This window comes from Octodon degus, unplaced genomic scaffold (genome assembly GCF_000260255.1).
Source record: "Octodon degus isolate 3935 unplaced genomic scaffold, OctDeg1.0 scaffold00002, whole genome shotgun sequence".
In the NCBI taxonomy this organism is placed as follows: Eukaryota; Metazoa; Chordata; class Mammalia; order Rodentia; family Octodontidae; genus Octodon; species Octodon degus.
The window spans coordinates 21392689-21406560 of NW_004524578.1; the positions used below are offsets into that span (position 1 = coordinate 21392689).

A 13872-nucleotide genomic window follows, 5' to 3' on the forward strand; every position below is an offset into this window, starting at 1 on the left:
TTGTGTTGTGGGGATCGAACCACAGCAACCTGAGCCTGACTGCTTTGTTGAAGCAGCCACTTAAAGAACTGAGCTAAGGGGCAGGCCCCCATGACTTTCTAATATTATAGTTGCTACACAAAGCCCAGAGTGAGGGTATTCTTATACTTCTAATGAATCACAATATTCATTATTCTAAGAAACTGGGCTGCCAAACTATAACCTTAAAGAGCTCTTGAAATCAAAGAATTTCTCAAAATGTTTTTTGTTTTTTTATTTATTCATGTATTTGGTACAGGGTCTCACTACACAGCTTGAACTTGTAGTGATCCTCTTGTTTTCAGCCTCCCCAGTGATGGGATTACAGGCGTGTGCCACCAAGCCGAGGGGAATGGGGCTGGTGCAGCATGTGGTGCTGGGGTTTGAACCCTGGTCCCTGCGCTTGCCTAAGCAGGCACTTAGTCCACTGAGCTATCTCACCAGCCTTCAGAATGTTTTCTCAATCATTGTTTAAAATAAATAAAAATTACTATGATCTTAAATTTATTGTTCATCTACTTGTTGCTATATTTGTCTTAAACAATTGGTGTTTTAGCATAATGTTTAGTTTGCTTTGAGGCTGATCTACCTTACTATATGTAAATAATTTGAATGCAAAATATTTTTGAATGATAATTTTCTAGTATCCAGTGTATCTCAGATCTGAATCATTCATTTACTGCTAAAGAGAGATATAATTACCCTCAAATTTGCTATACTGTGACTTTTCATTGTGATGACTGAGCTTTGTTTTTAAAAACATGTTCACACTGACTTGAACCACTGCTGGTACACGTATGATTATCCCATGCTGCATGATGGCATGGATATCCACGTACTAGCAATGGTTCTGAGCTGCCATGCAGGGAGACATTTGAATTATGACTGTCGTGAACCTGTTAATAGAAAACTAAAGTTTAAGTGAGGTAGAGGATTTAGGACCTTTCCTTTCCACCTGAGATGTTTTTAAAAATTCTATAAACTAGTAGTTTCAACTCAAAGGAAGGCCTTTATGTAAAAATAGAGATGTAAAAAAAAAAAAAGTCAGCATACTCAATAAAAAGGAAAATATTTAGGAAGCAAAAAAAAAAACAAAAACAATGGAGTTATGCTAGGTAAATGATCCTCCAAGTATGGTTCCCAGATCAGCAGGACAAGCCTCACCTGCCACCTTGATTCCCAGACCCTTTGGCTTCATTTTGTGCCCAGAAAACAGGCAGACAAGTGCCAGGACCTCCAGATGACTGGGGATAAAGTGGAGATCTCTGTATAAAGCCAGGGTATTTTTTAGTGAAAATTAGAAAAACAACAACAATAACAAAAACCAACAAAAAAACCCATCCCATGAAGACAGACTACAAGGAAAATGATCTGTCTTCTCTGTGCCTCTGGAGGAAAGAAAACAAAAAGACTCCCCTAAAAGCCACAAGGAGACCTTCACATGGGAATGGAGTTATATTTACTGTTATCTAAGAAACAACAGTGGTATCTCAGATCATGAACTTAATTCTTTCCACAGTTTCATATTGACCTTACAAGGAAATCTGATTTGGTTCTCATTCAGTTGGGCTTATGGCCACAATTGTGGAGAGAATTGAGAATAGGAAGTCATGACTCTGGGTACTTGCCTAACACGCATGAAATCTGAGTTCAATACCAAGCCCTGGAAAAACCAAGTCACAGTTCTCCCATGATCATGGAGGTTATGATCTTGAGAACAAGAACAAAAACACCCCCAAAAACCAAAGGAAATGATCTTTTAAAGTAGACAAACCTTAGTAAGTGAAATATATATATTTATCTTTTTACTTCAATAATATTTAACATGCATGTAACCAGAAGTCAAAAGTTTAGGTAGCTAGATAATTTAGGGACACACAACATATTATACAGGGCTGAGCAGGCAATAATAATTCAGTTGAAGTGAGTATTTAAGTGAAGCCCAAAACGGGAAAAGAAATGTAGCTTAAAAATAACTGCAAAAGAAGACATAGCTCAGTAGACAAAACTTTGATTATTTTGTTGTCATTTGCAAACTTGATGCCTGTCCAAAGCAATCCCATGCTCTTCACTGGGTACATGGGAAAAATGCTGCACTCACACAATTTTACTGCATGCCAGCAGGTTAGATTTTACTGATTACCAAAATAAAAATTTAAAAGTCTGATTACTTGTTTTCAAGGAGTTCCCTAAGTATATCAGCCACTAATATAAGAGTTGAAGTAGAAGTAACTTCTCCAAGTATTCAGTCATGTGACAGAGCAGAGAAAAACTTAACCAACCAATCTTTGGTCTTCAAAGATTCATTTATCTTGCTTCATTTTTTAAAAAGTGATCAATTTTCAAATTCTCAGCATTTTTAATTACATTTCTGAAATGAAACCTGGACTTTCAATTTGTAAATACAGTATCATGTTACTACTGTTTAAAACCTTACTGTGACCTGGAATAAATTCCAAACTTTATAGTATGGCCTACAGGTCTGCATGGCTTGGCTTTCATTTGCCTCTCCCCTGTAATCATGGCTCTCCTGTGATGCCTACCTTCTTTCAATGTAGGAACATGCCAAACACTTTGCAGCTCTGTTTATTTCTCTTTGCCACACAAATTTTTTATGTAAGACTCCTTCTCTACCCTTCTCTCAGGTCTCAGTATAAGCCTGACCTTTGCAGATAGGCTTGGCTATTCTAACGTAGGTGTTTCATCTTCCCATTCACTTACTTCATAGCCCTTTCACAATTAACAGTTACTTTTTGGTTCTTTGTTTACTGTCGGCCCCCTCCCATTATACTGTACTTTGTACGAGCAAAGGAACTGAGACAGACTTGTAGTTCAAACTCTGGCATAGGCTAAGTGATCAGGAAATGTAAGAACTAAGAAAACAAAAAGCCAAAGCACATTCTAAAGTAGAGATATAAGAATCTGTTACTTACACATATGGTACACAGACAGTCTTGCATCATACTGTCTCCTATTTTCCTAAATTCTTCAGAGCTCATCTGGAGGTTACTGTAGGGGGCACAGATACTTATATATTCTATCCTTAAATAAGTAACAGTCCTTCGCCATCTAAGGAAGTGGCAGTTTCAGAACCAAGTCAGCCTTTAAGAGTAGGGAGCCAGACTGATTTAACATCTAAGATTACCTGTCTGACTCCCTTTGCTCTATTGTCCCTAAAGGCAGGGGCTCCACAGAATCTACTATATATTTCTGTGTGTCCAGTAAAAAAATTGAAAATAACCTAAAAACTTTCAGTGATTATGCATGTAACATTAATAACTACAGGGAGTTTCTCAAGTAACCTTTGAAGTATATGACTTTTTCCGTTTTGAGCCTCCTTTTTCATTCTTTCTTTTGCCTTTTCCATCTTCTTCTACTCTGTCACCTTCTTCCTCACTGCTGGCATCTGCAGTATTTCCACCTTCTCCCTCAGTTTCTGAAGAGCTCTGCTGCTGAATTGCCTGAGGAAAAAATTTAGCTAATTACATTTCTGAAAAAATAGCAAGGAACATAGGCTGTGAAAATAATCACTGTATTTTAATTTGAAAGAGTTCTATTTATTCTGAAGTTTTTCAAAGTAAAGGACTGAGAGAGCTTGGCCAGGTGACAAACACCTGCAATCTCACCCATGCAGAATATGGCTTCAACCCAGAAGTGCAATACAGCAAGACTCTCCCTCGGTCAGTCAACCAGTGGCTGTCAAACTCAACTGTTTAGTGGCCACTTGACTTGAACCCTTCCTGGGTAAGAGTTGCATTTAGCCCAAAATATTATGAGAGCCAAAAATAATGCTGACTTCAAAAAGATGAAAGGTAATTATTAGTGTAAAAGGACATATTATAAAAAATACGAAGAAATGGTAAAACCAAGGAAATGAGATATAGCAAGTGCCAAAGAAGTAAATCATTACCTGGTAACCAGTAAACTTGACTCCTGGGTTATTTTCTACTTCCCACTATCCTTCGTTAAATCCTTTCCGTTTGTTTGACTTTCCAAACTTGTCTTTGTATTCCTTATATGGAAAAAGATCTTTGGGACCTAGAAATGCACTGCAGAGAGAAGTTAGAGTTGACATGCTCATTTCCAAACAGAAGATACCTTAATTGTAAATATCCATTGAGGTACTGGAGGACAGTATAATAAGGCAACTGAAAGTATAAAAAGCCTTCTGAATTAGGCACATATCACAAGATGTTTTAGATACACACTTAAAGTCAGAAAAAAAATGGATCTCTTAGTATATAAGCCAGCAAACATGGATTGCCCTACTTTGATTTTATATTCATTTATTTATTAATTCTTTTTTTTTTTTTTAGACAGACCATTGCTTTATAGTGGAGGCTGGTCTTGAACTCACTATATAGTCCAGGCTGGCCTCAAACTCATGGTGATCCTCCTGCCTCACTGCTTGGATTATAGTTGTGTACTATGATTTCTGCTTATTAGTGTTTTAAAAAGCACTAGGAGGGGAGGAAGATATAGCTCAGTGGCACAAGTGCTTGCCTGGCAAGCACAAGTTTGATTCCCAGTACAAAACAAATAAAAAGCACTATGCAATAAAAAATCTGGGCCAGGGAGATAGCTCAGTGGAATAAGTGCTTGCCCGGCAAGTGCAAGGTCCTGAGTTCAATCCCTGGTACCATGGGGGGGGGGAATCAAAAGTGGCAAAGTGAACATAATATTATCCAATTTTAAACTTACTTTAAATTAATTATAACCATTAGCATCAGTTAGAATAAATTCTGGTGTAATATATGTATTTGATACAGAATCTTTAGCATTTTTGCCTATGACCCTAAATGACAGTAGGGAAGCATAAATTCTGGCTTATATCCTGAAGCTTACATTTCAAACTAAGATTTATTTATTCATTTAGCAAAGATAAACATCTATAATGTGTCAGGCACTATTTCAGAGGTGATGGGGATTTTACAGAGAACAAGAGACAAACATCTCTGCTGTCATGGAGCATATGTTCTAGTGGTAAGATAACAAAATGATTAATAAATGAAACATAGCTACTAAAAAAGAAAAGGAAGAGAAGGTGGGAAGGACTGGGGTGAAATTTTACCAGTTTAGATATGAAGCTCAGGGAATGGCTCACCTACAAGGGACTAAGGACAGAAAGCTAAAGAGGGCAAAGCCTGTACAAAGACTTTGAGGCAGGAGATGACTAGTGTCTCTGAGAAACAGAAGAGGCCCCACTCTTTTGCTCTGACAAAAAAGTCAGGGTGAGTGGGTCCAATTTAACAATTTTTGGCCTTCCTTTTTTTAAAAATGGAGATTGAGTCCAGGGACTTCCCAGTGAGCTACATAACTAAGCTTTTCATTTTGAGACAAAATCTTGTAATTCACTAAGTAGCCTAAATGCTGGGATTATAGGTATGTATTACTGTGACTAGTTGAACTTGCTTTTAATATTACCTTTAGATGTATAAGGTGCATCTCTAACTGCTTCCAGAGACCAGGAAGCATTCTCTATGAATAAATGATACACTTTTATTATCATTCACCAGGAATAACTAATGATTAGCTGTGTTAGCTACTGCCAGAAAGATCATGAATGAACTCTTCTAAGACAAGTTTGTATTTTTTATAAACAATCCTGCTTTTTCCTTGGATTACTGATATCATAAACCAAATTCCCTCTCAATTGGTTAACTTTGCTGTATGTTTTCCAAATCTTAAAGGTTAGAGTAGAAAATAAAATTATTCAACTCTATATGCTTTCAAGATTTTATTATTTCTAGCAAAGACTTCCTTGAAAGTTGTCCAGACTATACTTACTGGAGTAATGTTATATAGAGAAGAACGTGAATCTCCAATCACTTATCCTTTCGTGGTTTAACAGATTCAATGTCTTGTCCTGAGGAGAACTGTGGTCCTCCCTGGAGTACACTTTCAGCTCACCTGAACATAGCATTTTTGTTAAGTTCCTCATCTTTTGTCTACTATCCTTCTCTTCATTTATTTCATTTAATTAATTTTAATTCATTCAACAGCTATTTTGTAGAATGTCCACATAGGCACATGCTGAGCTAAGTACTGTACATAGGGTAAGAACACTGACACGATGCCTGCCTCAAAGAAAGAGTCAGTATCATCCTGGGTTCAGGGATACCCAGCACTCAGAATAGTTCAGCAGATACGATACTACTGCAATGTTTTGGAAGTTCATTCTCTCAGGTATTTTAAAATCTGTCTCTAGATGATCAAGCCAGAAGGAAAAAAGCCACATATAAACTGTATGATACAGATCCTTGGTAGAGTGGCTTTTATTGATTTGAGTCCTGGCTTGATGCCATGGACTTATACTAAGAATGCTGTAAGAGACAGTTCTAGAAGATCCTTTACATTGTTCAATGGGATGATTCTATTGCATTCATAAGTCATATCTGCAGGGGTAAGCTCTTTAAGTGTATTTAAAAATATCTAGTATCTTACAGAATGCCTAAAAAAGACATCTACTAAAAGACTAAAAGTAACACAGTGTTAATAAATGGCTAATTTTGGTGCATACAGTGGAAATGTCATGGCTTTACTACATCTTGCCTTGTACCAGAAACAAACTGATCACAAATACATACATAAAATGGGGCTAGGATTAAGGCAAACATAAAAAATATGTAATTACAAAGCTCTTTGTATTTATTATTATTGTTGTTGTTATTGTTATTATTTTTAGTAAGGGTCTACAGAGTTTCACTACCTAGATTGGACTCATAGTAATCTGCCTGTGTTCAGCCTCCCAAACAGCTGGAATTACAGGCATGGATCACCACACCCAATCTCAATCACTGTCTCAGCATGCCTGGGAGCAAACACTGGCCACTGTGTCTGCCTAAGCAGGTGCTTTAATCTGCTGAGCTATTTGGCTGGCCCTTCTTTGTATTTATTGTAAGTAAAACATTTTCAGCAACCTCTCTAAGAAGGAAAACATCAGAAGCTGCATATATCACAGTACATCTTAGATAAAAATAGGACTGCAAATGGAAATTAGTGGAAACAGGCTTCCCTACTACGCTTGAGGCCCTTCGTTCAATCCCTAGCATGAAAATGAAACAAAATGAAGCTCCCTCAAATGCCAAGTCAAATGATAACCACAAACTAACTTCCTGAAAGAAGTATTTCTCACATGAAGAATGAACTTTGTCTTGGAAATCCTCTTCTGGCTTTTTCAAAACAAAACTGAAGACAATGTCAAGAGCGGCAGAGACATGCTAAGAAAGGGCTTGCAAAGTTCTACTAACATACAAATAGAGAGGATGACTCTAAATTTAAAGACTTACTAGCTTTTTGATAGTTTACAGTTTTCCCTTATGTTTATTATTTCTATACTATGTTGCTTTTACAAATAATCATATCCATTCTTAATAGCAAAGGTTGCCAACAGTCCCCCCAGTTTTTTCATTCATTCATTCATTCATTCATTCATTCATTCATTCATTGATTACTTCTCTCAAGTTTTTAGTATTGCCTAGCTAGAGACATTTTGCAGCTTCTCTTACAGCTAGGTATGTTCACATAACTAAGTTCTTTCCAATGGAATAAAGAAAAGCAGAAGTCACATATACAACTTCCTGTCATTCCTTTACAAGAAATTCTTTGCTTTTACTTTTTTTCTTTCCCTCTTGCTACAAGATGTACGTATACTGCGGAAACAGGTTTTTTTTCTCTTCCAATTAGGCAGATAAGGGTAGTGAGTACAGGAGGAACCCAGGACTCCAAAGTAAGTAGTTTACCATTCTGATCTTTATGTTCCTGCAATATTTTAAAAGGGAATACATGTCTATACTATTTGAACTTTTATGTTAATTAATACAATTAGAAGACCTTCAAAAGATATGTTTAAGAGTCTAGCAAGTTGGATAAATCTCATAACTTTGTTTTCTGAAATACGAATGGAAGAAATTTCTCTAGAGGGGAAATACATATAAGCTACATGAGAAATAACTGGGAGTAGTAAAGGAACCACTTTAGAACTTAAAAGTGTCCTAAAAAAGACCTCCAAACGATGTGTAGTATTTAAGTAGAACCAGAAATGACACCCAAAAACAAAGTTGTGCTTTTAGTCATAAAGACTTCTCTGAATGAAAAGTCTTTGCAATAGGAAAAACACATTTTAAACTTAGAACTTTATGTAACAGGTTATGACTTTAACAACATATAAAATATCATAAATAATCTACAAACAATGAAGTCTGGCAAAGTTCAAATTAGAGCTCTTATAGCTTTACATTATTTTGTTGACTTACGTTTCATGGGTGCCAAAAAAGAAGATAGGATATTTGTTTGCTGGAGGCTTCACAGCTCCCTCTGGGAGTTCATCAATCTATTAAAGATAAATGTAGTTACCAAATTGTTACTGTAAATAATATAAACATTGTTTTGGTTTTTGCCAAGAAAATAAAATTAATCTAAAGCACCATTGCTCTTCTTTTATTGAACCTAACAAAATGTTTATAAAGGTTATGTTTGGTCTATCACATAGAAATTAAAATTATAGGGCCGGCCTAGCTCAGTGGATTAAAGCGCCTGCAAGCAGGCCCAGGGGCCAGGGGTTCGATCCCTGAGCCTGCTGTGCCAGCCCTGCCTGCCCCTGGGCATACTGAGGTGGCAATTGAGACTGGGCATGGTTGCGTGCACCTGTAAACCCAGTAACTGGGAGGCCATAAACAGGAGAATCATTACTGATTCTAGTAGTGAGTACTAATTCTGATCTAGTAGTGAGACCCTGAACAGCCTGTAGACCCTTCCCTAAAATACTGAAAAAAAAAAAATTAAAATTATAAATTTGTTTTAACCATTATGATAATTCATAGATAGGAGCCAAAACTATTCATCTGCTTTGACCCAGTAGAATTATTCCTGGGGTTGAGATAGCTCAGTGGCCTAAAGTGCCTGCTTAGGTAAGCTTACGCAAGTGCAGGGACAGTATTTGATCCCCAGCACCACATGCTATGCCAGCTGTGTGGGCCAAAAAAAATTATTCCTAGGGTTTCTGTCCTAGTAAAATAATTGAAAATAACATCAAAGAAGTTAAAATACGGTTTTTTGAGTAACTGAAAATACACACACACACACACACACACATATACATACATACTGCAAAACTGAAAAATTAATGTGATGAAATATTGTGTGATCATTTCAAATATCATCTCTTAGCTGGACTATTATAGCCCTCCCACCTCCTCCATTTAAGCTAGAATTAACTTTTATAGTACACATTTGGTTATGTCACTTCCTTGTTTAGAAAAGCCTTTCTATAGCTTTTCACTGGTTATAGCATTCCTAGCTGTGCAGAAAGTGTTTGGGGGCAGTGGGCACCAGGAATAGAACTCAGGACCTTGTGCTTGCCAGACAGGCATTTATGCTGTTAAGCTATCTCCCCAGCCTTGGAGCTTTAAGAAACAAAGATACTTTATCCTTTTCAAAACCTATCAATTCTTATTTACTATTGATGGTGAGGACTGTAATAGGATGAAGTTCACATTTCTTAAGACTATCATAGGGGGCCTGCCCCTTAGTTCAGTTCTTTAAGTGGCTGCTTCAACAAAGCAGTAAGGCTCAGGCTGCTGTGGTTTGATCCCCACAACTCAAGCCAGCCAAACCTGCCCTGAAGGCATTTGGAGAAAAAAAAAATCCTTCTGCCATTTTTGGGGCCAGGGAGATGGCTCAGTGGAATAAGCGCTTCCTTGACAAGCGCAAGGGCCTGAGTTCAATCCCCGGTTCTGGGGAAAAAAAAAAAAAAGACTATCATATAATTACATGTACATTATTAGTTAGAATGTCTCAATGTAAGATCTCTGACTAGTTCAAATTCCTGTGACTCTTCTCATGTCATGATTCAGCAATACAAAATTATATGCAATGGTTCATAAGCATACTATTTTCTTTTATAGCTTTCTCTGATGGTTGAACTTATCTTTCCGATATTGTTGATTTATAAAACTGAGTGCTTACTTACAGTTAAAAAATAAACTATAAGAAATTAATAGAATTTTGCTTCTGAGACTTCTTTAGGCCTCAGAAATGTTTACCTAAAAATGCTTTCTAGCTATAATTCCATTTTCCATTTCTACATGGAACTGTCTTGATTTCCAGCATTTACAGGGGTCTAGCAAGTAAGAAACCCTAAATTGAACCTTTATTGGCTTTATGGCAAATCTACTTTATGGCTGTTACTTTTTTGAAGCCAGATCTGAGAACAAGTCCTGACTCAGAGGTACTGACTTCTGACCGTGGGCTAGTCACTCAATTAAAGTGTCTTCATCTTTTCACATGTAGCTAATAACTGATGTCACTCAAAGATTGCTGTCACCAGCAAAAAGAGGGCAGTTTAGAAACCCTTCATTGAGTGCATACCATGTGTTCAATAAATGACAGATAATTGTTAGTGTTACTCATAACTATACAAGCTCCCAAAGAAAGAGGTGATTTTACACTGCTCAGCTCCTGTTGGCTGACTTCTCTCAAACTTTTTCTCTCCTGTTCCTCCTGCCTGGTGTAGTCCAGCAATGCAGCATGGCTATATGCAGAGATGCATTCCTGTTTTCAGTTGCTCAAGGTAAGGTTTCACTATGTAGTCCAGGTTGGCTTTGAGTTCACTGTCCTCCTGCCTCAGTCTCCTCAGTGTAGGGATACAGGCATATGCTACCATGCCCAGCTAGAGAGACATTTTTTGTAGTTATTCTTCTAAAATATGTTTTATTAGAGCATATTAATTTTATAAGATATTTGGATTCAATGTGATATTTTCATATACACATAACATTTTGGTCATATCCATTCTCTCATTACTCTCCTCTGTATCCCTCTTTCCTGACCCCCTTATTGTGTTGTTTGTCTAATGTCCAGATTCTACTTTCACGTAATCCGTTTTTAGAATCCACATATTAAAGAAAACATACTTGTGTTTCTGAGTCTAGCTTATTTCACTTAATACAATGCTCTCCAGTTCCATCCATTTTCTTGCAAATAACATAATTTAGTTTTGCTTTATGGCTTAATTTACAAATATATAATGCTTTAAAACATAATGATTATATGATTATAATGTTTTAAAACATTTTATTTAGTCACTTATCTATTAGTGGGAACTAAATTGGCTCCATATCTTGGTTATGGCAAATTGTGCCCCAATAAAACATAGGTATGCAAGTATCCTTTTAATATGCTGACTCTAATTCCTTTGGCTATATACCTAGTAATTAGGTATATCTTAGTTATATGGTATTTATTTATTTTTAGTTTTTTGATGAATCTTTTTACTGATTTCTATAGTGGCTGTACTAATATATATTCCTACCAACAGTGTAGAAGTGTTTCTCTTTCTCCATTATCCTTGCTAGGTTTTATTGTTTTTTGTATTCTTGATGATAACCATTCTGGCTGGATGAGATGGAATCTCAATGTAATTTTGATTTGCAAGTTCCCTAATGGCTAAATATATTGAACATTTCCCCCCCATACTTATTGGTCATTAGTGTTTCTTTTTTGTGTGTGTGTGTGTGGAACCGGGGATTGAACTCAGTCCCTTGTGCTTGCCAGGGAAGCGCTTATTCCACTGAGCCATCTCCCCGGCCCCGGTCATTAGTGTTTCTTTTGAGAGTTATGTGTTCATTTTTACTTTATTGATTTGTTTTTCTGGAGTTAAGCTTTTTGAGTTTTTTATATATGTTGGAAGAGTAGCTGACAAAAATGAAAGACACATTTTAAAAAAAAGAAACCATCCCTCCTGTGAAGCTAAACTAGATTCTGCAGTTTCACTGTTGTGACTGAATTCCATGTATGCTTCTATGGTTGTATTTTTTACGTAGTACTAATCTATTTTCAATTTGTTCTACACCAGATTATGAAATTCTGAATGCAAAAATCATGTCTTACTAAAAATTCTGTCTTACTATAGCTTGGTTTATGTATGTTCCTCAAAAGTTCATGTGTTGGGAGTTTGGTCCCTCGTGTGGCAATGTGAAGAAAGCGTGAGACCTTTAAGAGGTAGGCCTATCTGAAAGAAATGCAAATTATAATAACAGATTTCATTTTACTTCAGAAAGAATGGTTATCATCAGGAAAGCAAACAGTAAAATTCTGGCAAATCTTAGGGGAAAAAGGAGCCCTTTTACATTGTTGATGGATGTGTATAATAGTACAACCACTATGAAAATCTGTATGGAGATGCTTCAAAAAACTAAAACAAAATTCCATTTAATCCTTGCTTTCTTCCCAAAAGTGTTAAAGACATCATATTACAGTGGCACATGCATACCCATGTTTACAGAAGCACAACTCATAATAGCTAAATCTTGGAAGCAGCCTATACAACCATCAACAGATAATGGATAGCAGTAAAATACACAGTGAGATATCTCTTAGCCATAAAGAAGGATAAATTTGCAGCATTTGTAGGAAAATGGATACATGTTTAACATAACATTAAGTGAAATAAATTACACACACAAGCACAAAATGGTTTTTCTTATTAGAAAAATGCAAAGTATAAGTGATTTTAAAAGAAAGAATACAAGATAATATGAAATAGGAAGACAAATTCCCTACAATTGGAAAGGCAAACTAGAAATGGGACTGGGAGGATGTGGGGGAAGAGGAAAGAAAGAACAAGATGAATTTAAATAAAATAAAATGTGGGGGGCCAGTGAGTTCAGTGAACTAATGCGCCTGCTTAGGCACACGCATGGACAGCGGTTCAATTTGTAGTGCCACATGCCATGCCAGCCACAGAGTCTGGGCGTAGTGATGTCAGCGCTGGGGAGGCTGAAAACCAAAGGATCACTATGAGTCTGAGCTGCACTATATATGGAGACCCTGGAACAACCAAACAGATTTTTTAAAAAAATTAAGATATGCTATATTGAATAATCAGTATGTATAGCAAACATGTACTAATAAACAAAAACAGAGATGGGCCTAGTGGTTAGGTCATGTGACATCATGTTAGGTCACTGACATCACGCCCTGGGAAGGGGTTAAGGCACTTCTTACAGGACCCCTGAGTCAGTTCTTGTGAAAGAACAACAAAAATCTGAATCCTTCTCTGACTTTGTATTTTCACATGATTATTCCCTTTTCTACCTGCCCCACAGTTGTCTTCTACAATGTGACAAAAGCCCAGAGGGAGCTTATGCCCATGCCTTCTGGACTTACAGCCTCCAAAAGTATAAGTTAAATAGCCCCTTTCTTTTACAAAGCACTCAGCATCAGGTCTGTTGTTATAGTCAGAGAAAATTGACTACTATACCCTCTATCTAGAATAATCTGCCACACAGTGATTCTTTTTTTTTTTTTGGTACTGGGAATTAAACTCAGGATTTTGTGCTTTCCAGGTAGGCACTCATATTGCTGAGCTATCGCCCTACCCATCACTTAATGATTCTTTAGTTAAGATTGCACTCATTAAAAAATATGCCAGGGCCAGGGATATAGCTCAGTTTAAGTGCCTGCCTGGCAAGTTCAAGGTCCTGAGTTCAATCCCCAGTACTGCCAAAAAAACCCAAACCAAAACAAAAAAACCAGTATAAAAAGTTCTATGGCATAATATTAAAAGAATGAACATTTTACATACACTATGATTATAATTACATATACCTATTTCTATAGATAAGGACTAGACAGAAATATGGAAAATATAAGCATTAAGTGTGAGGTAAGCAGTATTAAGGAACAAATGTTTTCTTTTAAATTTCCCTTTTGCTGTCATAGTTATAACTTGAAGAGAACAAATTCATTCTTATGTGAAAAGATTACAATTACCATTCCATAAACAGAACTTATGATATTTCCTTGTTGCTGGTATTTAACCATACCCTAAAATGAGATAGCTCAGTGGTCTAA

The 13872-nt window shown here is 36.6% G+C and overlaps 1 protein-coding gene across 1 annotated transcript in view; it reads right to left on the minus strand.

The window, feature by feature from the left end:
- The window catches only part of Hdgfl3 (HDGF like 3), a gene marked incomplete at its 5' end in the record, with an annotated part of 66005 nt that overhangs the window by 14831 nt on the left and 37302 nt on the right, over window positions 1-13872 (minus strand). The window contains 3 exon segments of the mRNA XM_023712406.1: window positions 3321-3479; window positions 3929-4067; window positions 8274-8350. Of these exon segments, the coding sequence (XP_023568174.1) occupies window positions 3321-3479; window positions 3929-4067; window positions 8274-8350 (375 nt within the window).